This window comes from Cricetulus griseus (genome assembly GCF_003668045.3).
Source record: "Cricetulus griseus strain 17A/GY chromosome 1 unlocalized genomic scaffold, alternate assembly CriGri-PICRH-1.0 chr1_1, whole genome shotgun sequence".
Classification (NCBI taxonomy): Eukaryota; Metazoa; Chordata; class Mammalia; order Rodentia; family Cricetidae; genus Cricetulus; species Cricetulus griseus.
The window spans coordinates 75,061,500-75,086,376 of record NW_023276807.1 but is presented as its reverse complement, the minus strand read 5'-3'; the positions used below and the strand labels follow the sequence as shown (position 1 = coordinate 75,086,376).

General features: G+C 41.8%; 2 protein-coding genes across 11 annotated transcripts in view; one reads left to right on the top strand and one right to left on the bottom strand.

The window, feature by feature from the left end:
• Positions 1–10,153, bottom strand: part of Mpv17l (MPV17 mitochondrial inner membrane protein like) — a 39,469-nt gene extending 29,316 nt beyond the window's left edge. Inside the window, exon 1 of the mRNA XM_027387910.2 lies at positions 9,852–10,153. Coding sequence (XP_027243711.1) covers positions 9,852–9,924 — 73 coding nt within the window. The 5' untranslated portion in view covers positions 9,925–10,153. The remainder of the gene's footprint in view (positions 1–9,851) is intronic.
• A 79-nt stretch (positions 10,154–10,232) lies between these two features.
• Pdxdc1 (pyridoxal dependent decarboxylase domain containing 1) overlaps positions 10,233–24,877 on the top strand; it is a 62,856-nt gene continuing 48,211 nt past the window's right edge. For 3 of the 10 annotated variants that reach the window (XM_027387900.2, XM_027387894.2, XM_027387901.2), the window contains exons 1-3: positions 10,233–10,391; positions 22,486–22,559; positions 23,043–23,108. In XM_027387900.2, the coding sequence (XP_027243701.1) occupies positions 10,371–10,391; positions 22,486–22,559; positions 23,043–23,108 (161 nt within the window). In that variant the 5' untranslated portion in view covers positions 10,233–10,370. Of the gene's footprint in view, positions 10,392–12,247; positions 12,375–22,485; positions 22,560–23,042; positions 23,109–24,877 lie in introns of those variants that run through there. The other 7 variants (XM_027387898.2, XM_035452767.1, XM_027387895.2 and 4 more) reach the window with 7 other exon arrangements.

Sequence of the window (24,877 nt, the reverse complement as noted above, 5' to 3'; positions counted from 1 at the left end):
TGTACTTAAAGAGCTTCAATTTAGAATTATTTTTGAGCAAAGCCTGACAATGTAAAGTTTTTGTTTTATGAAAGATGCTGATCTATTATAAGATATTACAGTTTATATTTTAGAAATAAGTTTAGGATGTTGGTAACACACACCTTTAAGCTCAGGGTGTAGGTAGCACACGCCTTAAGTTTAGAACATTGATGACACACGCCTTTAGTCCCACCACTCGGGAGTAAGAGGCAGATGGATCTTTATGAGTTCAAGGCCTGCCTGGTCCGGCAGATCGAATTCCAGGACAGGCTCCAAAGTCACAGAAAAACCCTGCCTAAGAAAGAAGTTAAGCTACTGTTTAAGGAATATAAGGTAGCTCTATGCAGTTTTAAGTTCAGCTGTGCTGTTTCAAACATCTTACTAAGTTAAAACCAGTTACAGTCAGACTAAAAATTATTTACAGAAATAAGACCTTACCTAGCCACCTGTATACTTAATGTGTGCTTAAGGCAAGTAATTAAAACAGACAAACAGACCTCTAATGCTTCAGAGATCTTCAGAATATGGCATTTAAATTGTTATCTTTAAAGTTTATAATGTCAGACAGACTGCCAGATCCTGACAGTGACCCAAAGTCTCCAAAAAAAAAAAAAAAAAGATTACGAGGCACCTCAGTTCCCGCACCTGGACCAGTGAGCGAGATGCTCAGATGTGAAACCTGCCGCCTGCCAGAACCTGGCCGAGACTGTGGACCAAGCTGCTGGACACTGGAAAATTGATTGTACCCCTTTGCCTAGACAAAACAAGGTCAGTCTTTTCCATGTCCCTCTTCCACAGAGAGGAAAAAAAAAAAAAAACTCTCACAATATAGGCCTGGCGAAGATTGCTGTTCTTTGAGACAGCTGCCTCCAACGGTAATGGAGAAACTTGGGTTTGGCTAACTGTATATGGACTTGCTTCTAACTGGCTTCTGTCACTTTTTAGTAGATTCGGATAAAATATACCCTTCTCAGATCTCTGAAATATTACTGGTTGTCAGCTTGACAGCATCAGACAGTCAGATCCACTATAGACTAGTCAGTATGTTAGCTGATAAAATAATGACTATCTACTGTTCAGGCACAAGCTCAAGGTTTTTAAGTTTATTTTGGTTGTCATCTAAGTACAAACTTAAAGGGCTTTTCATCAGGCCAAAGGCACCTCTGTCCAATCCATACCCGGCTCTCTGGACAGAGGAGAAATGTACATGCTTATAGCCCAAATCTGTAGTTTTTGCTAGGACTCAAAGTTTTAAATATGTTCTTGCTGTTTGAACAGATATCCAGATATCTGCTTTTTCTACACTGTGGGCTTCAGTAAATAAATTTTAACCTCTGTTCCCAGTTTAAATATGTCTTAAACAGGTTTCTGCTTCTGACAGACATCTGAGTACCAGTTGCTGACTACAGGCTGTTCTAAGTAGACTGCGAGCCCTGGACTTGCTATGGATGTGAACCAGTCTGCTGATGTGGACACCCCCTATCTCTGCAACAGTGTCTGCTAACCAGAAGCCCCTGATGGATTCCCCATTGCCTAAATTCCTTTTTGCTTTTGACTAGCATTTCAACCTTCTGGGGTCCCTAACTTCGTCCCAAAGTCAGCAGGAAGCAGTTTGGAAAAGAATTTCGCCGTTCATAGCAGCACTATTTGTAATAGTCAGAAACTGGAAGCAGCCTAGATGCCCCTCAACTGAAGAATGGATAGAGAAAATGTGTTACATTTACACAACGGAGAAAAAAAAAAACAATGGAACCTTGAAATTTGCAGGAAAATGGATGGAACTAGAAGAAACCATCCTGAGTGAGGTAACCCAGTCACAAAAAGATAAACATTGTATGTACTCACTCATTTTTGATTTTTAGACATAGAGCAAAGGATTACGTGTCTATAATCCACATTGCCAGAGGAGCTAGGAATCAGGAAGTACCCCAAGAGAAGATTGCATTGTACCTCGAAGAAAAGGAGAGGGATGAGAACCCCTGAAGAAAGTGGAATCATGGGCCGTGGGTGGAGACGAAGGAGGTGGGAAGGGAAGAAGGGGAAGGTGGGGAGGAGAACAAGAGTTCTGAGAGAGGGGAGGAATAGAGGAGGGCAAGAAAGGAGATGCCTTGATAGAGGGAGACAGTACAGGTATGGAGAGAGATCTGGCACAGGGGAAATGTTAGGGGATCCACAGGGATGACCCCAACTAAGAATCCAAGCAGTGGTGGAGACAATGCCATTGATGCCCTTCCCCTATAATGAGATTGGTGTGTACCTTGGTTACCATTTCTAGAGCCTTCATCCAGTAGCTGTTCGAAGCAGAAACAGGCACCCACAGCTGAGCACTGAACCATATCCCTGGAATCCAATTGTGGAGAGGGAGGAGGGATGAGCAAAGAAGCCAAGACAGTGCTGCAGAAACCAGCAGAAACAGTCGACCTGATCAAGTGAGAGCATGGAGACCCTAGTCATAAAGCTACGGAAACAGCATTGTACCGAACCAAGCCCTCTGTATGTGGGTGCCAGCTAGGAGGCCAAGACAGTCTATGGGATCTCTAACAGTGGAGCCAGTCTTTAACCCTAGAGCACAAATGAACTTTGGGAGCCCATTCCCTATGGAGGGATACTATTGCAACCCAGATACAGCAAGGAGAGCCTCGGCCCTCCCCCAAACGATATGACAGACTTTGAAGGTCCCTGGTGGAGGGCCTCATTATCCCTGGGGAGGAGTTTGGGGATGGGTTGGAGGGGTTGGTGGGGAACATGGGAGGATGGGAGGGTGAGGGAATGGGGGGATGGATATGTAAATATGAGTAGTAATTAAATAATTTAAATTAAAAAGATTTATTTATTATTCTGTATGCATGTATCCCTTCAGGTCAGAAGAGGGCACCAGATCTCATTACAGATGGTTGTGAGCCATCAGGTGATTGCTGAGAATTGAACTCAGGACCTCAAGGAAGACCAGTCATTACTCCTAACCACTGAGCCATCTCTCTAACCCTCAGGATAGTCTTGAACTCATGTAGCTGAAGATGGCCTTGAATTTCTGGTTCTCTTGTCTCAGTCTCCTAAGAGATGGGATTATAGAAGTGCATCCTCATTCATTGTAGGCATTGTGTATTTGTTCTTTACCAAATAAAGTCCTCCTCTATTAGTGTGATGGTTTTAACAGTCAACTTTCCACAATTTAATCTCAGTGAAGAACTGTCTAGATCAGGTTGGCTTATGGGCACATCTGTGAGGCATTATCCTAATTACATTAATTGAAGTGAGAAGGCCTGCCTACTCTGGTTGGAACATTCCTGTGTTTGGGTCCTGGACTGTTTAAGAGTAGAGAAAGAGAACCACACACAGGCATGCATGCATTCATTTTCTCTGTTCTCTTAAAAATATTTAGATTTATCTTACTTTATGTGTATGAATGTTTTGTAAGTGTGCTTGTATGTGTATCACATGCCTTCTGTATTTCCTGGAACTGGGGTTATGGATGGTTGTGAACCACCTTGTGGGTTCTGGGAATCAAACTCAGATCTTCTGAAAGAGCAACAAGTGCTCTTAACTAGTGAGCCACCTCTCTAGCCCCCTCTCTCTTCTCTTGACTGAGAATTTGATGTGACTAGTTGCTCCAAGTTCCTGCTCCCTAACTTCTCTACAGTTACAGATTGCAATCTGGAATTCTAAGCTAAAATAAACTTTTGTAAGGGTATTTCATCCCCTGGGACAGATGGTCTTTTGGGAAGTTCAAAATATCATATCTCCACCCAGACCCCATTCTTTTGTCCAAAAATCATGTAGCAGGGCATTTTAAAATAATCTTAGAAAACTTGGGCATAATGCTACACATCCATAATTCCACCACTTGGGAGATTGAGGGAGGGGAATCTGGAGCTCAAAGTCAACCTCAAGTCACATAGGGAAGCCAAGACCAGTCTGGGCTATATAAACCACCCCTCCTCAAAAAACAAACAAACAAACAAACAAACAACAGAATAAGGGCTGGAGAGATGGCTCAGTAGTTAAGAGCTCTGGTTGCTCTTTCAGAGGTCCCGAGTTCATTTCCCAGCATGCAGGTGTGTCAGGCCCCAAAGATCCACTTACCTATAAACTCCACTCTTCTTCACAGATGAGTATCCTTTTGCAAGTGTTTTACATTTTCACCATCCAATCATCAGCTGATAAACATCTGGGCTGATTTTGTGTCCTAGTTATTGTGAACAGAGTAGTAATGACTATGGCCAAGTAGTTATCTCTAGAGTAGGACATTGAGTCTTTTAGGTATATGCCAAAGGGCGGTATAGTTGGTTCCTATGGTAGATCTAATTTTTAGACTTTTGAAAACTCTCCACACTGATTTTCAGAGTGGCTGCAGTAGTTTGCAGTTTGCCAACAGTGAGTGAGGGTTCCTTTTCCTTTATTTTCACAAGCATCTGTTGTCAGCTTTTTCCTGATCTTAACCATTCTGACTGATTGCTAAAGATATTGAACACTTCTAAAGATATTTATTGGTCATTTTTATTTCTTCTTTCATAAACTCTGTTCAGACCCATAACCATTTTTAACTGTCATTTGAGGGTTTTTTTTTTTTTTTTTACTTTTTTAAGTGTCATTTTTTGATTCTTTGGGGTTTTTTTTGAGTTCTTTGTATATTCTGGTTATTAATACTCTATTGGATGTAGAGCTGGCAAAGACTCTCCTCATACTGTGGGCTTCCTCTTCATTTGACTTTATGTATTGGGACTTTCTAAGGGACAAATCTGATAGAATGAACACACACTTGCACACACAGGCACACGTGCACATACATACACACACACACACACACACACACACACACACACTCAAACACATACACACTCACTCACACACATACACACATATGGAATAATGGTTTACTGTCATCTGCATAATCCAATAATGTCTGTCTACTGACAGAAAAACCAAGGATTGGTTAATTGTTTAGCCTATGAGACTGGATGTCTCAGAAGTCCCAGTTTGCCGCTGGATCATATGGCCCAAGTGGTAGAGCAGCCTGCACAGCAGTCCGAACATGTTGAAGAGCCTTCTCCTCTTGCAGATGCCACACAAAGCTAAGCAGCTTTTCCGAGTTACTTGGTATACCAGCCAGAGTAATGTAATGACGAGAGGAATATGATGTGGAGATCCACATAAGGTTCCTGAATTTTGTTTAATTTCCCATCCTCTGATGCACATATGCCTTTCCAATAAGTCCACAGTGATTGTTACCTCCTGCTCCCCTGGTCCAATAGGCATAATGTCATCAATATAGTATGATTTTTTTTGGAAGAGACAGATAATCAAGATCCCTTAAAAACTAAGCAAGCAATGGTTGGGCAGTAGTGGCACATGCCTCTAATCCCAGCACCTGGAAGGCACAGGCAGGCAGATCTCTGTGATTTCCAGACCAGCCCGGTCTACAAGAGCTAGTTTCAGGTCAGCCTCCAAACCCTGTCAAAAAACAAAAAACAAACAAAAACCTACGTAATCATAGAGGGCTGGGGGGTTAATATACCCTTAATATAAAACTGTAAAGGTATTCTGATAGACTTCCTTATGAACAGATACCCAGGAGAAGCAATTGCTAGATCAAGAGCTGCATACCACATATTAGGAGATGTGTTAATCTGCTCAAGTAAAGACACTACATCTGATGCAGCATCTTCAATCAGCCATGACTTGTTTAAGTCTTCAATTGTCACCTGTCATTCTCCACTATCCATCTGTCTTCCACACTGGCCAGATAGGAGAGCTGAAGAGAGATGTGGGAACCACTACCCCTGCCTCTTTAAAGTCCTTGATGATGGCACTTTCCTCACTTCCTCAAGGGATGCGTTATTGGTTTTGGTTCACTATTTGCCTTGGCAGAGGCAACTTCAAGGTTTCCATTTGGCCTTTCCAACCATAACAGCCCTCACTCCACAGGTCAGGAAACCAATGTAGGAATTCTGCCAACTTGTATGTCTATCCTCATTATACATTCTGGAACTGGATAATAACCAGAGGATGAATTCCAGGACCCATTGGACCCATGATGAGTCAGACTTCAACCAAAACTCCATTAATCACATGGCCCCCATAAGCCCCTACTTAAACAGGAAAGACACAATGTTTCTTGGGGGTCTCATGGAATCACCATCAATTCAGAACCAATATCTTATTTAGAAAGTCTGTACTAAAGTCTTTTAGTTTTATGATGACCGACTGTTGACCTTAATACCTGAGAAAATGGGTCGGTCCTATTCAGAAAGTCCTTTCCTGTAGATTAAAGCCTCCATTTTCTTCTAGCAGTTCCAATATTTAAGGCTTTACACTGATACTTGGTTCATTTGGAGTTGGTTTTTTGTGCAGGGTGTTACATATGGGTCTAATTTCATTCTTCTCCGTATGGACATCCAGATTCCCCAACAGCATTTGTTTAAAAGTGTGTATTTTTGGAATCTTTACCAAGTATCAGATGGCTGTAGCCACCTGAACTTAAGACTGGGTCTTCTATTCTACTCCATTGATCCACAGGTCTGCATTTGTGTCATCTGGGAAAAGGGACCCTTAACTGAGAAATCACCTCCATTAGGTCACTTGTAGACAAGTCTGTGGGGCCCCTCTGTACCCTTGCTTCCTTTCCCCCACTTACTATTGTACTTTGTTCCCTAGACACTTTCACTTCTACATTCATGGTATATGTGCATATATGATTTTTTGTGTCTATATAAAATTTAGAACCCTCAAATGAAAGAGAATATGAAAGCAGGCAGGCTGTGGTGTCCTTACTGGAGCAGATTAGCACATCTCCTGCTATGTGGTATGCAGCTATTGATCTAGCAATTGTTTTTTCTGGGTATCTTTTCATAAGGATCACAAGAAGTAACTGGTCTTCAGTTTGCAAGTCCAGCAGTATTCCTTTACAGTTTTTACCTCAAGGGTATATTAACCCTCCAGCCCTCTGTCATTACTTAGTTGTTAAGGGATCTTGATTATCTGTCTCTTCAAAAAAAAAATAATACTGAACAATTTTAGGGATGACAGCAGTAACCTAGAGGTTGCAACCCTGAGAGTGCTTATGTCTTAGCTTGTTTCCTTAGAAGCTAATACAATTTTTAAAGAAACAAACAAGAAACAAAAACAACCCCCATGCTTTATTGTTAAAATGCAGACAAAGTTCTGGGCTCTTAACACTCTGTCAAACAAAATCAAATCAAACCAAGAATTAAATTGCCATTGCATTGACACAAAATTATACACATAGACATGCTGTATGTTTGTAAAGAAACAGGCTTCCCAGAACTCACATGCAGTTAAGATGGCCTCAAACCCCTGATCCTCTCTGGTTTCTACCAGCCCAATGCTGGGATTATAAGCATGCACCCCTTCACCAAGCTTTTTTTGTTTTTTGTTTTTTGTTGGTGGTGGTGCTGTTTTTTTTAAACAAACCCTCACTCTAAATCAAGATCACAATTCTACTACTCCAGCCTGGAGCATGCTAGGAAAAGACATGAAAAAATATGCGTGACTGATAACTCATTTCTTTTACCTGTATTTTATCTTTATTCATCATGTACTTCCCTCAGAGTTAACATTTTAAAAGAACCTTGGTTTATATGTATTTACTTGATTTGTGTTTTCTGTGTGTGGGTTCTTAAGTGAGTATGGAGGTCAGAGGACAACTTTAGGGAGTCAGTTCTCTCCTTCCATAATGTGGCTCATCGGTCTTGGCCCCAGGCCCACTGAGCTATCTTGTACCATTTTTACATTTCTGTAGTGAATAATTAATCACCCATGTATGTTGCTGGCTGATTTTAAATATCGATGGTTTAAAGGAAAAAGAAAAAGAACTACATACCTCACCTCTTTCATGGTTTCCTGTTCAAGAAGAATCTCTTTAGCATTTTTATTTTTATGTGTATGGGTGTTTTGCCTGCATGTATGTGCACCACATGTGTGCAGTACATAGTGGAGACCAGAAGAGGGCATTAGATTCCCCTGGGATTGGAGATACAATGTCTGAGTGCTGGGAATTGAACCCTGGTCCTCTGGAAGCAGTTAGGTGCTGCTAACTGCTGAGCACTCTCTCCAGCCCTTAAGAAAGTCTTATTTCAGTGTAATGGCTCACACCTATAATCCTAGCTCGTGGGAGGTAAGAGGACTGATTCAAGTTTAAAGCAGGTTGGTCTACACAATGAATAGCCAGAATAGTGAGAACCTATCTCAATACTAATGATGCAAAAGCTCACCATACAGAAGTCATATGTCAGCAGAGGTTCAATCTATTTTTTTTTTGTTGTGTTGTTCTTTGAGATACAGTTTCTTTATGTAGACCAGGCAGGCCTGGAACTCAGAGATCCCCCTGCTTCTGCCTCCCATGTGTTGGGATTAAAGGCGTATGCTACTGCCACACATGGCTTGAATCTATTTTTTAAAACAATCCACATATACCTGGAAGTAACTTTACACTCATGAGCTTCTTTTTTAAAATCTTTATTGCATCTTTATTTCGTGAGTTCCTGTGTGTGTGTGTGCCACTGTTCAAAGACTGAGGTCAGAGGACAACTCCACAGCTGGTTTTCTTTCCACCATGTGAGTCCCAGGGATCAAATTCAAGTCCAGGCTAGTGGCAGAGGCCTTACCTCCTTAGTTAGGTATTGTTATAGCCAGTGAGCTGGTTTTTTTTTTCTTTTTTTTTTCAAGAGTTTTTGTTGTTTTTAATATTAAGTGAGTGTGTGGACAGGCACATGCAAGTCAGAGGACAACTTGCATGAGATAAGCTGGTTCTTCCCATCCATCATATAGGTTCCAGGGAACAAACTCGGGTAGTCAGTTGCTGCCACCTTTTCTAGCTGGCCCCTTAGTTCTGTTTTGTTTGGAGACAGGGTTGTCATTAAGTAGCTATGACTGGTTTGGAATTCTATATGTATCGTAGACTGGCCTCCAACTCTTGGGAGGCGATCCTTGCACCTCTGCCTAAAAGTTGAGTCTTTTAATAATACTGAAGTGCACTATATCAACACATATTGATGGATGGCTATCTGAGTACATATGTGATCAAAACAAGTATCAGAAAATGGTAACTGGTAATCTAGCTAGTGGGCACACATGATGGCTCACTGCAATTTTCTTTCGACTTTTCTAAATGGTTGGAAAACCTCATAACACGTGTTTTACTCAAGCAGGGGCATATTCAGTTTTCAGTCTTTGATGGGGTATCATTTCATCATTCCTTTTCTTTCTTTCTTTTTTTCTTTTTCTTTTTCTTTTTTTTTTTACGGTTCTTTGTCGAGTCACTGGTTTCCCCACTCTAAAGCAATACATATGACTTCCTTTGCTAGGAAATACTTTTATTAACACAAGCAGACCAAACTATCAAATGCAAAGTAAAGACCTCGAGCAGACTAACCAATCACTGCACTGTCAAGGGCCCAAGGCTTGAGAGGCGACGCATAAAAAAAAGGAGAGGGTAGGGGCAGCTTTGTGGCTTTTAGTATCGTCATCAGTATTCCGGCCGGAGAGGCAGGAACACAAATCATGCCCGCTGCTCCTCTCTCAAAACGTACCACCCGCACCTAGCGGGAGAGAGGGGAGATGGCACGGCGAACTCCACATCAAAAGGCCGGCGTGATAGGAAGCGGAGAGGCGACAGACCTACCGTCACCATTATTACTACCCATCGCACGACAAGCCGTCATTGTGACACGAGGGAGGGCGCCAGACCAGCGGTGTCAGCTTCGTTTCCGTCTGCACTAGTGCGGGGAGATCTGACAGAAACATACCCGGCTCCGACCGACCCCCGCTCCCAACAGTCACTCCAGAACCCGCCGCTCAACCTCACAAAATACCTGGAGCGCGCCGCGCCCGTCGCCCTGCGCGTGCGCGCGGGGGTGGGCTTCCGAGGTAAATGGACTCCTCCATTCCTGACGGGTGCGAACTCGGAAGCCTGACTCTGGAAGTCCCGGCGAGTTGCTACTGTTTCTACCTAGCGTGTGACACAGTGAGGTTGTCATCATAGATCTGCCTCGATGGTCGCGACGGGCTTCCGGCAAGGCTGATTCTGGACCGCCCCATAGGCTAGGCCACCCCCGCCCGGCGGCGTTAGGACCGGCCGGCGTGACGCCCGACTACGGAAGCCCAGGAAGGCCTCGCCCAGCCCGGCCCGCCGGATCTCGCCCCGCCCAGCTTCCCCAAGCCGCAGGGTCCCTGGCGGCCGCGCCGCGGGCAGCTCCTCCTCCTCTCCGCCCCGCCGGCTACGGGCGGGCGGGCGCGGGGGACGTCAGCGCTGCCAGCGTGGAAACCGCTTCGGGCCGCGGGAGGCGGAAGTAGCGCCCGGCACGGCGGACACATCGCCGGACGCCTCAGCCATGGACGCGCCACTGGAGAAGGTCGGTAGGGGCGGCTGTTTCCCGGTGGGAGAGGGGGCCAGGGTGAGGCTGCGGAGCCTCGCCGGAGGAGGGCTTCCAGCCCGGGCCTGGCGACGTCACGGGCCGAGTGGCTCAGGGAGGTGAGCCCGACGCTGTTGGAGCCGAGCCTTGGCTTCGCGGAGGCTCGGCTCGCTCGGCTTGGGGCTGGGCCTGAACCGGCGCTAGCCCTGTGGGGATGACAGCGATCGGCGTGGGCCCCGGCAGCGTACGGCAAGAAGCCCCAGTTGTCACGGAGCTCACTGCAAAGCCACAGTGCTTTCCAAGTTAGGAGACAAATTAGGAACTTTGGCGGGAGTGGGAATCACCTGGGGACCTTGGTTAAAAAAAAAAAAATGCAGAGCGAGTTCCAGAACAGGCTCCAAAACTACACAGAGGAGCCCTATCTCGATCCCATCACACACCACACACACACACACAAAATGGGTTTGCAGCCTCTAGTCTTAAGCTGTGGTGGGCGGGGACTCAGTTTGTTGAGTTTAACAAGTTCCTCACCTGATTCCGACGCTGTTGTCTGCGGCTAGAACCCCTGGGATCCAGAAAGGGGTGGGCATTCCATAGATGGTGAGTTTATTTGGGGTAGAGGACGGTCCCAGCTGGTCTTGCAACGTCTTGGGCTCCTCTTTCTGAGAACCTTCAGGCCGACCTCAAGCCCACGGGACCTTGCGTCTTACCCGGTTTACCCCTTGGGGCAACAGCCACTTGATGGACCTGGCTGACTGCTCTGGTGTGTTGAATGGATTCTAATTGTTCCCACTTTGGGAGGATGGGCAAATGAGAACAGGTGCTTCGGTTTCTTCACGGACCCTGCCTTCAGTGCCTAACACTCTGCCCTCGAAGCCTTTTTCTCTCTGTCCCTTCTTGAGAATTTGCTTATCTGATGTGATGTAAACCTAGTTTTTACACCACCACCACCACCACCACCACGACCACACTTCTTTGCCTCTGTCCCTTCCTCTCTCCCCTCTCTCTGTTTCTCCCCCCACCCCCGTGCGTTCTCCCCCCACCCTATCCCTCCCCATCTTGTGAAGTAATCCTGGCTAGTCTGTAACTCACTATAGACTGGGCTGGTCTCAAACTTAAAAAATGATTCTCCTACCTCCCCCCCCCCCCAAGAAAACTGCTGGGATTACAGGACTGTGCCATCATACATGGCTTGGAATTCCTTTTTCAAAGAAGCAGCTGTTGTAGTTGTGTTTACTTGTCACTGGGGAGTTGAAGGTAGTAATTGTAGAAATTGAGCCAGATGTCTTCGTGTGCACACAGAGGCATATCTTGCTTCTCAGCTATTTAGCATAACTTGGGTGGAAATCGATCAAGGAAGAAGATATGTTTGTTTGTTTTTTTTTTCTTGGTTCACTCAAAAGTGGGGATTCTCAACTCTAGGTTAAGTTTGTTCCCCAAGGGACATTTGGCAGTTTCTGGAGCTGTTTTAGACTAGAATGTCACAAGAGAGGTACTGCTGGGACCAGTAGGAAGGAAGAACCCAAATGCTGTTGAATATTCTGTTGCACAGGACAGTTCCAAATATCAGAAGTATCCGAAATGGAGAAGCTGAGAAAACCAGTTGAGATCATGTGTGTAACTACAGTAGTTGAGATCATGTGTGTAACTACAGTAGTAGAATGCAAAATACTGCTAAAAATGTCCTGTGTTTCTTCTCATTTTTTAATAAGGATTTATGTCATTCCATTAGAAACCTGAAAGAACTGAGATGACCTTCTGAGAATATCTGAAAACTAAAAGTGGGTAGGAATCCTACTGTAAATGGTATTTTCTTGAGTATTAACTGATGATAAAATATTTTAAACCTTCCAAAGAAGATCGAAGAGGTCCTGCAACTCCAGCATGCTAAAGGGATGGAACTTAAATTGCACTGAACTTTGAGGAATTCAGAATATGTGGGCTCGGAAGTCGCTGCCTTAGGCTAGTGTGAAAATTATAAATGTAAGTTTTGTTTTAAAATTAGGGCTCAGAGAGTGGTGGTGGTGCACGCCTATAGTCGAAGTACTGGGGAGAAAGAAACAGGCAGATCTCTATGACTTCAAAGCCAGCTTGGTCTATAGACTGAGTTCTAGGACAGCCAGGACTACACAGAGAAACCTTGTCTTGGAGGAAAACAAGCTAGAGCTCTTATTTTTATATTCTATGAAGTAATAGAACACTTCAGATAATAATGAATAATTTCTGTTAATGATAAACGGACAGGAAAGCTTTGATGTAATAAGAATTAAATGACAGTGTTCTGAAAAATTGTTTGGATTAAAGTGAAACATTGAATTATGTCGGTTGTTCCTGTTTCTTTGAGGAATAAGCTAATTAGATTCTACATTTCTAATAAAAATTTGAGAGCTATTTGAGTAGTTCCTGAATGATCCTGCTTCATCTGATCCATGCATAATTTATAGAGCCACAGAAACCACAATGTTATTTGATATATATCATCTGAAACTTCAATATCACAGCCCCTATGACAGTGGTTCTCAGCCTGTGGGTTGTGACCCTACAGGAGTAGAATATCATGTATCCTGCATATCAGATATTTACATTACAATTTATAACAGTAACACAATTACAATTATGAAGTACCAGTGAAATAATTTTATGGTTGGAGGTCACCACAACGTGAGGGAACTGTATTAAAGGGCTGCAGCATTAGGGACATCTGCTCAGCCGGCCAGTGGTGTTGCACACCTTTAATCCCAGCATTCGGGAGGCAGAGGCAGGCGAATCTCTGTGAGTTCGAGGCCAGCAAGGGCTACACAGAGAAACTTTGTCTCAAAGAAAGGAAAGGAAAGGAAAGGAAGGAAGGAAGGAAGGAAGGAAGGAAGGAAGGAGAGAAAGAAAGGAAGGAAAGGAAGGAAGGAAGGGAGAGAGAAAGGAAAAGAGAGAAAGAAAAGAGGACCACTGCTTTACGATGTAATGTGTGATCATCACTCAGTAGAAACATTCCATACATGTCCTTTGATCAAACTATAACTCTGTATCCCTGCTTTTTCTTGAGGTAATATGCAAAGTTGCAAATCTGACAGGGCAGTCCCCTTCATTTGGTTTTCTTTCACAGTGGTATCTGAAATGAGTGATGGCTCCATACCAGATAGGCTAATTGAAGAGACAAGGAATTCAAACTGAGTAGAAAAAAAGGACTGGGAACAACTGAAGTTCCTCTGAGAATAGTTCTTTATAAGTAAATCTGCCAAATAAAAGGGGTTAGGGGCCTGGAAAGATGGTTTAGTGGTTAAGAGCACTGTTGATCTTAACATAGGTTCGATTCCTAGCACCCATATGGGGGACTCACAGTTGTCTGTACCTCCACCTTCTTGGAATCCAGCACCCTCTTCTGGCCAGGCTTGTAAGTGGTGCACAGATAAGCATGCAGGCAGAACACCCATAACATGTAAAATACATCTGAAAAAAAATTTTAAGTGGGTAGTTGTCTTAGCACCTTACTGTGTTCTACATTCAAGAAACTAGGCTCTGGAGCTGGAGAGCTAGTGTAGTAGTTAGGGGTGTGTACTGCTCTCTCAGAGGATCCAAGATGACTTTTGATCACCTATAACTACAGCTGCAGGCGATCTGACACCCTCTTCTGGCTTCAGAAAGTACTTGCACAGACACGGCATGCATACAGGCACACACATGTACACAACATAAAAAGTAAAATAATTGAAAGACCAAAAAAAAGGTCCTAGATAATAATTTTAATATGTTAATATTCAAGTCAGTACTAGCACAGGAAGTGTGAGAGACCATATTCGTTTATTCACCACCTTCACTTTTCACTATTATCTTGCTGCTTTAAACCTTTCCATGTTGAATGAAAAATGTCATTCTTCCTGGATATTCTATTTAGACAAGGTGTGCTGCAGTTTGTTTTGTGTTTGCTTTAACTCCACCCTTGAGCAGACTCAGGACAGTTTCTCAAGCTTCTCAACTGCTGATATTTGTGTCAAGTGATTCTGACGTGTGGGAGGTTCACTGCAGTACAGCATGTTAAACAGAATCCCTGGCCTCTATCCACTAGGTTCTAGCAGTACCCTCCCAGCTGTGACAATTAAAAATGGCTCTAGATGGGGTGGGTGGAATTGCCTGTGGTTGGGAATCATTAACTGACAACTCAGAGCTGCTGTTCAGTTAGGGAATCCACTTGGCAACTTAAATCTAGATGGACTGAAATCAAGCAGGATTCACAATTCATTTCCTTAGTGTATTAAACATATTTTTAGTGCTCAACAGCCACATACGGTATATGGCTGCCATACAGAGCAGCGCAGGGTTAGGCCCTTTCAATCACCAATATAGTAGAGCTGGGTGGTTTAATTAACTGCTTATCTCTCGAAGAGGCAACTTCAACTCTGTTTTTTAACCTAAGCCCACTGTTGCTTGTTAGGTTTTGTCTTTGAGACAGGATATCACTGTGTAGCCAAGGATTACCCTGAACTCATGTTCTGTCTTCACCTCCTGAGTGCTGGGCCTACAAACGTGTCATCACACCTAGCTTTGTGTGGTACTGAGGACTTGTGGGTACTTTGTTTTCTGTTTTAGTCCTTACCCTAAACTAAACATTTCTCTTTTGAGTCTGATTTGAAAAGACAAATTATTTTACTGTCAGAAGCTTTATAAAGAGGAACAAAAGCAGTATGACAAGGATGGCCAGAACTTTTATGTCTGCCTTTAAAAAGCATGAGAAAGGGGCTAGAGAGAAGGCTTAGTGCTTAGGAGTGACTGCTGCCTTTGTAGAAGGCCTGGGTTTGGCTCTCAGCACTCATGTAATGTGGCTCACAACGGCCTGTAACTCAGTTCTAGGAGATCTGACTGACACTCACTGGCTTTCAAAGGTACCTATATGCATGTGGTATTCTTAAATTTGCACAGCCTTACACATATACACATAACTAAAAATAACAAACCTTTAAAAAAATTTCTTTAAAGCACAAGAATCCCAATGAGGCAAGTTTAAAATGATTGATTTCTGTGTGTACTGTGGCACTCTTTCACATAGTGTAGAGGGATTTCTGTGTAGATATGATGGGCTAGCATTTTAGCTCTCATTCAAAGTGAGGATTTTGTATACAGGTGCCTGGTAGCTATGGGAGTAAATGATTACCCATTGCTGGGTATCAAAGGAGACAGAGGGGTTTTGCTATTTTAGAGTTCTGCTCCTAAAAATGTGTGGCCTTGGCTGGGCATGGTGGCACACGCCTTTAATCCCAGCACTCAGATGACAGAGGCAGGTGGATTTCTTGTGAGCTTGAGGCCAGCCTGGTCTACATAGTGAGTTCCAGGATTACCAGGGCTACATAGGACTTGTCTCAACAAGTAAAGAAGCATGTGTGTGGCCTTGGCAGTTCTGATTTATTCTGGATTGTGGAGGTGTTTGTGGCAGAGCTTTTGGTACTCTCCTTCCACCCCCAGTCCTGATGTTATAGTTAGCATTGTGAATTACATTATAGCCTAGATTGAATGTTGTATGTTTTCACTTAATGCAGAAATCTGTTTTGATTTGTACATTCTTATTAGTTGAAGGTGAGAATCCAGTGCTGAGTGCTGAAGAGGTGAATAAGATGCGATCTCTGTGGGGGTTATGGTATAATGAAGGGCAACATGTTTACTTCGGTTTATTTTTTGAGATGAGATCTTGCAGTGTAGTCCAAGTGGGCTTCAAACTCTTTTCCAACCTTCCATGTGCTGATATTACAGGAACGCACATCACAATAGGCTACTAGGTGTACATTTTTAAAGAAATCATTGTGTAAGAAGGAGTAGTAGAAAATAGTAAAGAAGTGAAGATGATGGCCAGTAAGGAGTTTTGAAGAAGAGGGTATTTGGGATATTTTTGAAATTGTTTTTTAAAATTGTTTTTGTGTGGGCTTGTTGTTGTTGTTACTGGTGTGCCAGTGTGATTCCAGATAAATAGGAACTTAGAAATAATGCTTTCCTGCTGTGTGGTATTTTTTTCTTGGTGTACTGTTTGGAAGGTAGTATTCATGACATAATGTCTAAGTGATGGTTTTTAGAATCTGGTTTCTAGGGGGTGGGGGATCTGTGTGTGTGTGTGTGTGTGTGTGTGTGTGTGTGTGTGTCTGTGTGTCTGTGTGTCTGTGTGTCTGTGTGTCTGTGTGTCTGTGTGTGTAATTTAGACTTGAATGTCTTAATTTCTGTGTATCTCCGATGGTGATTTGGATGCTTTATTAGTTACTTTTTTGTTGCTATGATAAAACACCATGACAAGGACAACTTCTTTTATTTGGGGCTTATAACTCCAGAGGGTTAGGACCCATAATGGCAGTCACAGCAGCTGGAGCTGGAAGCTGAGAGTACACAGGAAATAGTCAACTAGGGATGCAGGATACTTTAAGGCCTCAGATCTTGTCCCCAATGTATACTTCCTTCAGCATGGCCGTACCTCTTAATGGGCTCCCCAGTAGGGCTATCAAGTGGGGACCAAAAATATTCCAGTGCCCTAGACTATGGGGCACATGTCACTCAAGCCACCACTGATGCTTTTCTTGTACCTCCATGCACTACTATCTGTGACCAATGCTTGGTGTGTAATGGTATTAATATTGTTGCTTCTTTAGCTTTACAGATTTTTTTCACTTTTTTGCATGTTTTGCTCTTTTACATTCTTTGCCTGCTCATGAATTTGCAAGGTTAAATGCTAGTAGTCACACCTTGTCAGCAATTATATTATTGCTTTGAAATTGGAAATTATCATTTTTATGAATGAATAATTATAGTATGTCTTCATGTCCTCACAGACACATTCAAACATAGGAAGAGTTACTTGGCATGCCTGTATAGGTCAGAGGATAGCTTGTGTGGGGTGGCCCTTTATTTCCACAGTGTGGGTTCTGAGGTTCAAAGTCAGGCAGCTGTCAGGCATGCAGAGCGGGTACCTTTACCATTTGGCCATCTTGATAATCCTGTTTTATTATGTGAGACAGAGTTTCATAAAGCCCAGCAGAGACTAGCCTTGAACTTGATCCTCCTACATCAGCCTTCTAAGTCCCCAGATCATAGGTGTACACCATCACAGGTCCTGGTTTTTTATTTTAGAAGTAAGTATACACAGAGGCTGAAGAGATGGTTCAGCAGTTAAGAGCACTTGCTGCTCAGCAGAGAACCTGGGTTCCATTCCCAGCACCCACATGGCAGCTCACAGCTGCCTTTAACTCCGTTTCCAGGGGTTCCAACACCTTCTGATTTCCATAGGCTCCTGCACTCACGAGGTACACATACAGACACACAGGCACACGCATACATATAAATAAATTTTTTGGTTGTTAGCCTAGCCTTTAACGGCTGAGCCATCACTCCAGCCCAATAAATAAATAAATTTTTTAAATCAGTTATAAACAGTATTGGGTTTCCTTGTGACATTTTCATAAATATTTGTCCTTATACTTCGTTCTTTTCCCCTTTACCCACTTGTCCTTCCCTGTGTTCCCTACCCCTCACTTGCTGGACCCCTTCTATTTTTATGTTACATGTAGATCTCAGACATTTAATCAGGTTATTTTACTCAGGCACATTTATTTTTAAATTATTTATGCAATATGCATAGGTGAACACTCATGCCACAGTATGTATTTGGAGGCCAGAGAACAACTTTGTGGAGTTGATTCTCTCCTTCCACCTTTACATGGGTTCTGGGGTGGTAAGCCACCGGGCTTACATATCTCATGGCAAACACAAAGAAAGATGAAGGCAGGAAAGTAAATCTTTTGTAGGATTTGTGAGAACCAGTGACACACTGCAGGTGTGCTGCCTTGTAGTGTATGCTCTTCCATTTCCCTTACAGCTCATAAACCAGCACCACCATGTAATTTTCCTACCTTTGCTAGAAGGAATAAGGTTTAAGATCCGAAGTAAACATTTAGTTACAGGTAGGGTGACTACATCCTGGTTTGCCTAGGACCATCCCAGTCTACACCTTTTTTCCTGGTTTAATTATTAATACTCTTAAAGTACCCCTGCCACAGGCTTGGTGGCAAATGCCTTTACCCAATGAACCATCTCACTAGCTGTATTTTGTTTGTTCCTAACTAGATGTAACATTGTAGAATGAAAAATTTCTCTGAATGGAGAGTTTCTGAGGAAAATATGAATTAAAAAGATGATCACCAGCCAGGTGTGGCACAGGCCTTTTAATTCCAGCACTCAGGAGACAGAGTCAGGAGGATCTCTGAGTTTGAGGCCAGCCAGTTTGGTCTGCATAGTAAGTTCTAGGATATATAGATATCATATATATATATATATATATATATATATATATAGAGAGAGAGAGAGAGAGAGAGAGAGAGAGAAAGAGATCCCCTCTCCCCAGAAAAAAGTGATCATTAAAAGTAAACTTTAGTTATGTGGGAGGTAATGTGTGTAAGGTAGTTAATTAGCATAATGCCTGCTGATTAAAAGCAACTCAGTAATTATTAAGGATCATCCTACTTATTCTGTGGCAGCCCCAATGCTTGCTGTTAAAGCAAAAATGAAATTATAACCTTTTTCTTAAGAATGGGCTGTAGAAAATACTGTTTTCTCCTTAATATCATAAAATAGTCCCCTTCTGTAGGCATCTTTGCACAATTTCTGGGCTGTTTGCATTTTTTTTTTTTTTTTTTTAGACAGGGCCTGGTTTATTTCAGGCTGGCCTTAAACTAATTGTTTAGCCAAGGATGGCCTTACATTTTTTATCCTACTGCCTTTACCTGCCAAGTGCTGAGACCAAGCTGTGTATCACTTCACTCAGTTTCTGTAATACTGACGATCAAACCCATGGCCTCAAATTCATAGCAGTTGAATTCTGCCTCAGCCTGGTGAATGTTGGGATTACAAGCATCCACAACATTCAACTCAATTGCATTCTTTTTTGTTGTGTTTTGAGTTGGAAGTTTCATGTAGACCAGGCTGACTTGGAACTCCATACGTAGATGAGGTTGGCTTTGAACAGTTGATCCTCCTACCTCCACCCTCCAAGGGATCATTCACCTCTACACTTGGTTTTAATTTAACTCTTTATTCGTGTAGGTTCATGAAGCTCTAGGTTCATCTGAGAGATCCTTACTCAAAAGATAAAAGTGAAAGACACTTTATGTTGACTTGTAGCCTCTTCTACATTCTTGCATGCACACACACACACATACACACACACACACACACACTATGAAGCATAGGACTGTCTCAAAAAAGCGTATAAACAAAAACAGGCAAAAGAGAGAGACTGAGCTAGGTTCACATGTGTAGTGAGAGAATGACTTAGTGTTAATATTCTTTTCCACCTTATGGATCCCTGAGCTTGAACTCAGGCTGTCAGACTTGGTGACAAGTTCCTTTACCCGCAGAGTCATATCACTGATTATGACTTTTTGTTTGCTGTTAGCTAAAAAGATTTGTTCCAGTGCAATAATAGAAAAAATTATTGTGCTGCATTTTATAGAGAGAAAGGAGTCTGATGTCCAGTACTGAAAGGCATCGAACCTTAAGCCCTTGAATGTTTTAATTCTATAAGAATTAATAATTTGGGGTTGGAGAGAGGGAGTGAGGACCTGAGTTCAGTTCCCAGCACCCACATCATGTGCCTTACAGCTACGTTTAACTCCAGTTCTGGGGATTTAATTCCCTATTCTGGACTCTGGGCACCCATATGCACATAACATATATATATATATACATATATATATATATATATGTATATATATATATACACACATGACTAAATAATAAAATAAATCTTTGACTCAGCAGGTTAAATTTATATATTTATTTGAATATACATGTAACAATAATAAAGGAAAAAGAGACCTTAAATTTTAGGGGGATAGGGAGAAGTGGGGTAGTGGCAAGGTTATGTAATTGTATTTTAATTAAAAAATTTTAATTGCCATAAAGCATATTTTTAAAAAATTAAATTTTGAGAATTAAAAACACTTGTTTCATTTCTTTTTGGAGGGAGATAAATGTACACAAATGGCAAACAATCCAAAAGGAACAGAAGGGAACAAACAGAAATGCCCCTCTGACCAAGGCTTGTCTTCCCACTTCCATGTTCTAGAGGCCACCACTTAGACCAGTTTTTTCTAGACAGAGCCATTATCTTCTGGCTTGTGGACAGATTAGTTTCATGTGGCTGCTGGAACAAATCACAAACTTAGTAGTGTAATATATATGAAGTGAAGCTCAACATGGTGGTGCATGCCTGTTTCTAGTTACTCTGAGGGACTGAAGTAGGATTGAAAGTTGTGATACCAGCCTGGGTAATGTAGACAGAAACTCTCCCCTGAAAATCAGGGTGGGGTGAGGGTAGGAAAAGGGTGTGGAAGGAAGAAAAAATGGGAAGGGAGGGAGGAGGAAAAAGAGGAAGACTGATTTTGAGTTCCAGGGTTTTTGGTTGGTTGGTTGTTTGATTTGGTTTGGAGTACTTTGGGAAGGGGTTGTTTTGTTTGTTTGTTTTTATTATTTATTACTGTTAAGTTGAAATATATTTGCATCATTTTCCCCATTTCCCCTATACAACCTGCTCTAAATAGTGTAATTTGTATGTTTGTGATTTCAGAGCTGACCACTTGGTAGTAGATAACCAATTAGGGGCTCATCCCTGGGGAGAACTATTTCTTGTGCTCTCAGGATTCCTTAGTTGCCTGTAGTTCTTTTTATGTGTGGGTGGCCCTATAAGATTCAGCATGTCTGTTGCTGTTGTGCTTCTTCAGGTCTTGTGTAGGAAGCCATATTGTTGTGATATCATGAGTGAAGCTTCCCTGTTATTTTTAGGCGACACAGTCTCACAACAACTTTCCTGATCCTCTGGCACCCCTTTCGTCCATGCTCCCTGAATCTTATGTGTAGGAGTTGTTCATAGATGATCAGTTAGGCCTGGGCAACCCACATCACTTGTTCCCTTTGTTTTTCTCTAATGTGTCCTTTCTTTGATGAGGGATAGAAGCTATGGGATATCTTTGAGCTATAAGGTATCTGTGGGATATTTAGAATGCAGCTTTAGTAAGGTGGCAGCAGTAGGTTCTCCTCTAAGATCCGTGATCTCCCAGCCCCTGATGGTTGGCTAGCCAGATTTCTAGCAGCAGACATGATTTCCTTCCTGTTAAGATGTCTAATTAGACAGCTGTTGGTTACCATCATGTATGATTGCCACTGTTGCACCCTTAGGGTTAGCACCATGTTGCTCGTCATTGTGGTTCATAGGGCTATGTCATTAGTTTTTAAAGCCAGCATCTTCAAAGTTTTTTCTGCTCACTTTTCATGTAATCTTTGTATGCATGTGCATACATGTGTTTCTTTCTGCCTTTATCATAAAGAAGATATATTTTATTTTGGATTCATCTAGATAGTAAAAGTTTCAACTATTTCAAGATCTTTATCCTAATCACATTTACAAAGACTTTGCCACATAATACAACATTCACAGACCCCAAGATCTTATAGAAAGGAAAAGAGTAAGATTTTTAGCATACTGCAATGGTTAAAAATGAGTAGCATACTACTATATTGTCTTTTTTTGTTGTTTTTTGTCTCTTTAGATAGAAAATTTGAATGACTTCAGGGTTTATTAACTTAGGACTATTTAAATTATATGTGGTATATTTAACAAATGGAGTAAGATGTAACTACTAGAGGAATGAAGCTAGCTTGTCGCCTGGGGCAATATTTACTGTAAAGTGAGCTACAGAGGGGTAAATAAGATGAAAATGGGTCCCACTAAGAGGGTAGGGCTGGGAGACTATTACTTTGTATGCTATACTTTTGTCCGTTACAATATATCTATACATTTTATAGTAAATCCAAGGGAAGTGGACTTGTATTTGGTTTTTCTGAATGAATTATGTAGTAGAGGTAATAGACCAAGTCAGATATGGTAGCTCATGCCTTTAATCCTGGCACTAGAGGGGCTGAGGCAAGAGAAATCCTGGCACTAGAGGGGCTGAGGCAAGAGAATTGCCATGAGTTCCGGGATAGTCTAGGCTACAGAAAAAGATTGTTTTTAGAATAAACAAAAAGTAGTAATAGAGAAATGTTAAAATTTTGCCCATTTTGGTTTATTTCCTAGATAGCAGACCTTACATTAGCTGAAATGGGAAAAAACTTGAAGGAGGCAATGCGGATGCTGGAGAGCAGTCAGAGGTGAGCATGTAGGATAGAAACTGCCCTGCTGAGTGTGTCCAGCCAGTTCTGAATCTGGTGGTTCTGGTTTCTTCCTGTTACAGATATTTCCATCTTTAGGATGTCAGATTCTGCTAACTTTAAAGCTACAGGTATTGAATTAGAAGGTGCTTTGCAATGAAAGGATTTTAAAGTTTTGGGAAGGACTTTTCAGTTCTGCCACTTCAGAATTTTGTTTATGGAATACATTGATTTGAATGTTAAAATACTTCTTAGTATAGATTCAGTCACATAAGCTATCAACTGACCAACGAGTTGGTTGAAGTGGTTGTTTTACATTATTTTCCTGAAACTTAAGTATATCTGGGGTCTAGGAAGATGAAATTAATGTGTTTAAAATCTTCAGTCACTATATATTTTAAGTAAAATCACGTTTGCATGTTCGTATGTTAGAAACTTGATTGGTTAAAGCATGCAGTCACTTTTTTTTTTCTTGTAACCCAGAAGAACAGAGGAGGAAAACGGAAAGAAGCCAGTATCAGAGGACATTCCAGGGCCACTCCAGGGCAGGTAGGTGGCAATGAAGATCGGTACCTTTAGTTAGAATGTGCATTTTTCTTAACCCAAAATATAACCGTTATTTTCTCACAAGTTTACTTTGAATGAGTACCAAGATAATTAAGTAGGTACTTAGTAGAACATTAGAAAACTGGCTGGTTGATGATAATAGTGAGCTTACCAGCTTTGTTCTCTTTCAGAACTGTTTTTGTTCGTTGGCTTGCCTTCAACTAGTGGCAATCTTCTGGCCTCAACCTTCTGAGTACTAGATTTTAGGCATGTCCCACTATGCCTGGCCCCCCTTTCATAACTATAACCTATGATCAAAAGCCATTTGTGAATTCATAACTATAACTGGGATAGCAAACTAGTTCATTCTTGAAACCTGTAATCTCTATTGTTAGACTGAGTTTTATTGTGAGAGATACTTTAATTTGATACAGTTTATAAGAAAATGATATATTAAGTGAACCAGGCATAGTGGTATATACCTTTAATCCCAGCACCCAGAAGACAGGCAGGCAGATCTAAGTTCAAGGCCAGCCTTGTCTACATAGGGAGTTCCAGGACTACACAAAGAGATCTTGTCTCAAAAACAAAACAAGATGAAAAAACCATAATATAGTAAATGAAAGGAAAATGTCAGCTTTAATCATTGCTGGAATGATTAATTTGTTTGCAATCAATGCATGTTTATCAAGTCCTTGTGGTTTGAACTACTAGTGAAAAAGAAGTAGCTGGCTGTCATTTTCATAGGATGCTAGCAGTCAATCTCCAATTAAAGCCCCAGCCCAACTTCCTTGGGACAAATAATTCTTCTTTTATAACAGGAAACTGTACTTAGGTCAATAGTACAACTCCCTTGAATTGTTCTTTGACCTGAATATAAGTTGTACATGATTGCAAAAGAAAGCATTAAGGAAATGTCACACCATACAGCAAATACCATGTCTGACACTCCCAGATACTAATGTTTTCAGTCGTTCTGCTTATAGCATGAATCCTGCTGATTTGAAGTCTGTAGAGCTCTCACCTCTTAGAATAGGAAGTAGATCCTGTCTCCTCCTATCTCAGGTGTGAAGGGACAAGGACTTGTTTATTCTCCAAATTACACAAAAGTTTTTCTAGAGCTCCCAAGAGCATCTGGAATTCTCAGACTGGCAGCACATTAAAAACATTGTTAACAGTGGTCAGGAGTACTTAATATATTATTATCTACATTTAATAATGCTAATGTCTAGTATTTGAAGCTTATAAGTGCTTTACAGGCACCGTCTGATTATCTTCTCTCCATTCTATAATGCTTGGGCTCAACTCCTTTGGCTCTCTCACTCAAGGTCATAGGATAGCAGCCAAGTGAGCTTCAGCTTTTTACCCTTCCCTCCTTCCCTCTGCAGTGCTAAAGGATCAGAGCATTTCATTTTAGAAGGCACCTTGGGGGATATTGGAGCACTGTTTTGATGATGCTTTTTTTATTTTTAGTACTATTTTTGTGGTCTTAGGGATTGAACCTAGAAGAGTTCAAAGCTAGGCAAACTCTCTACCACTCCCTACTATATCCCTCCAATGCTTCTTTTTAAAAAAAATAATATTCTATTAATAGAGTATTTTTACATTTTATGCACCATAAATTACCTTGCCATTTCATACTGTTTTAGTCATTGACATTTTTCTCCTGTTTCCATCTTATACAACGAGTTAATAGCATATCTTGGATAGAAGTCAGTCTGTCTACTTATACTCTATTTAGTATCTGCTCACACTCTAAGCAGATCTCAAAT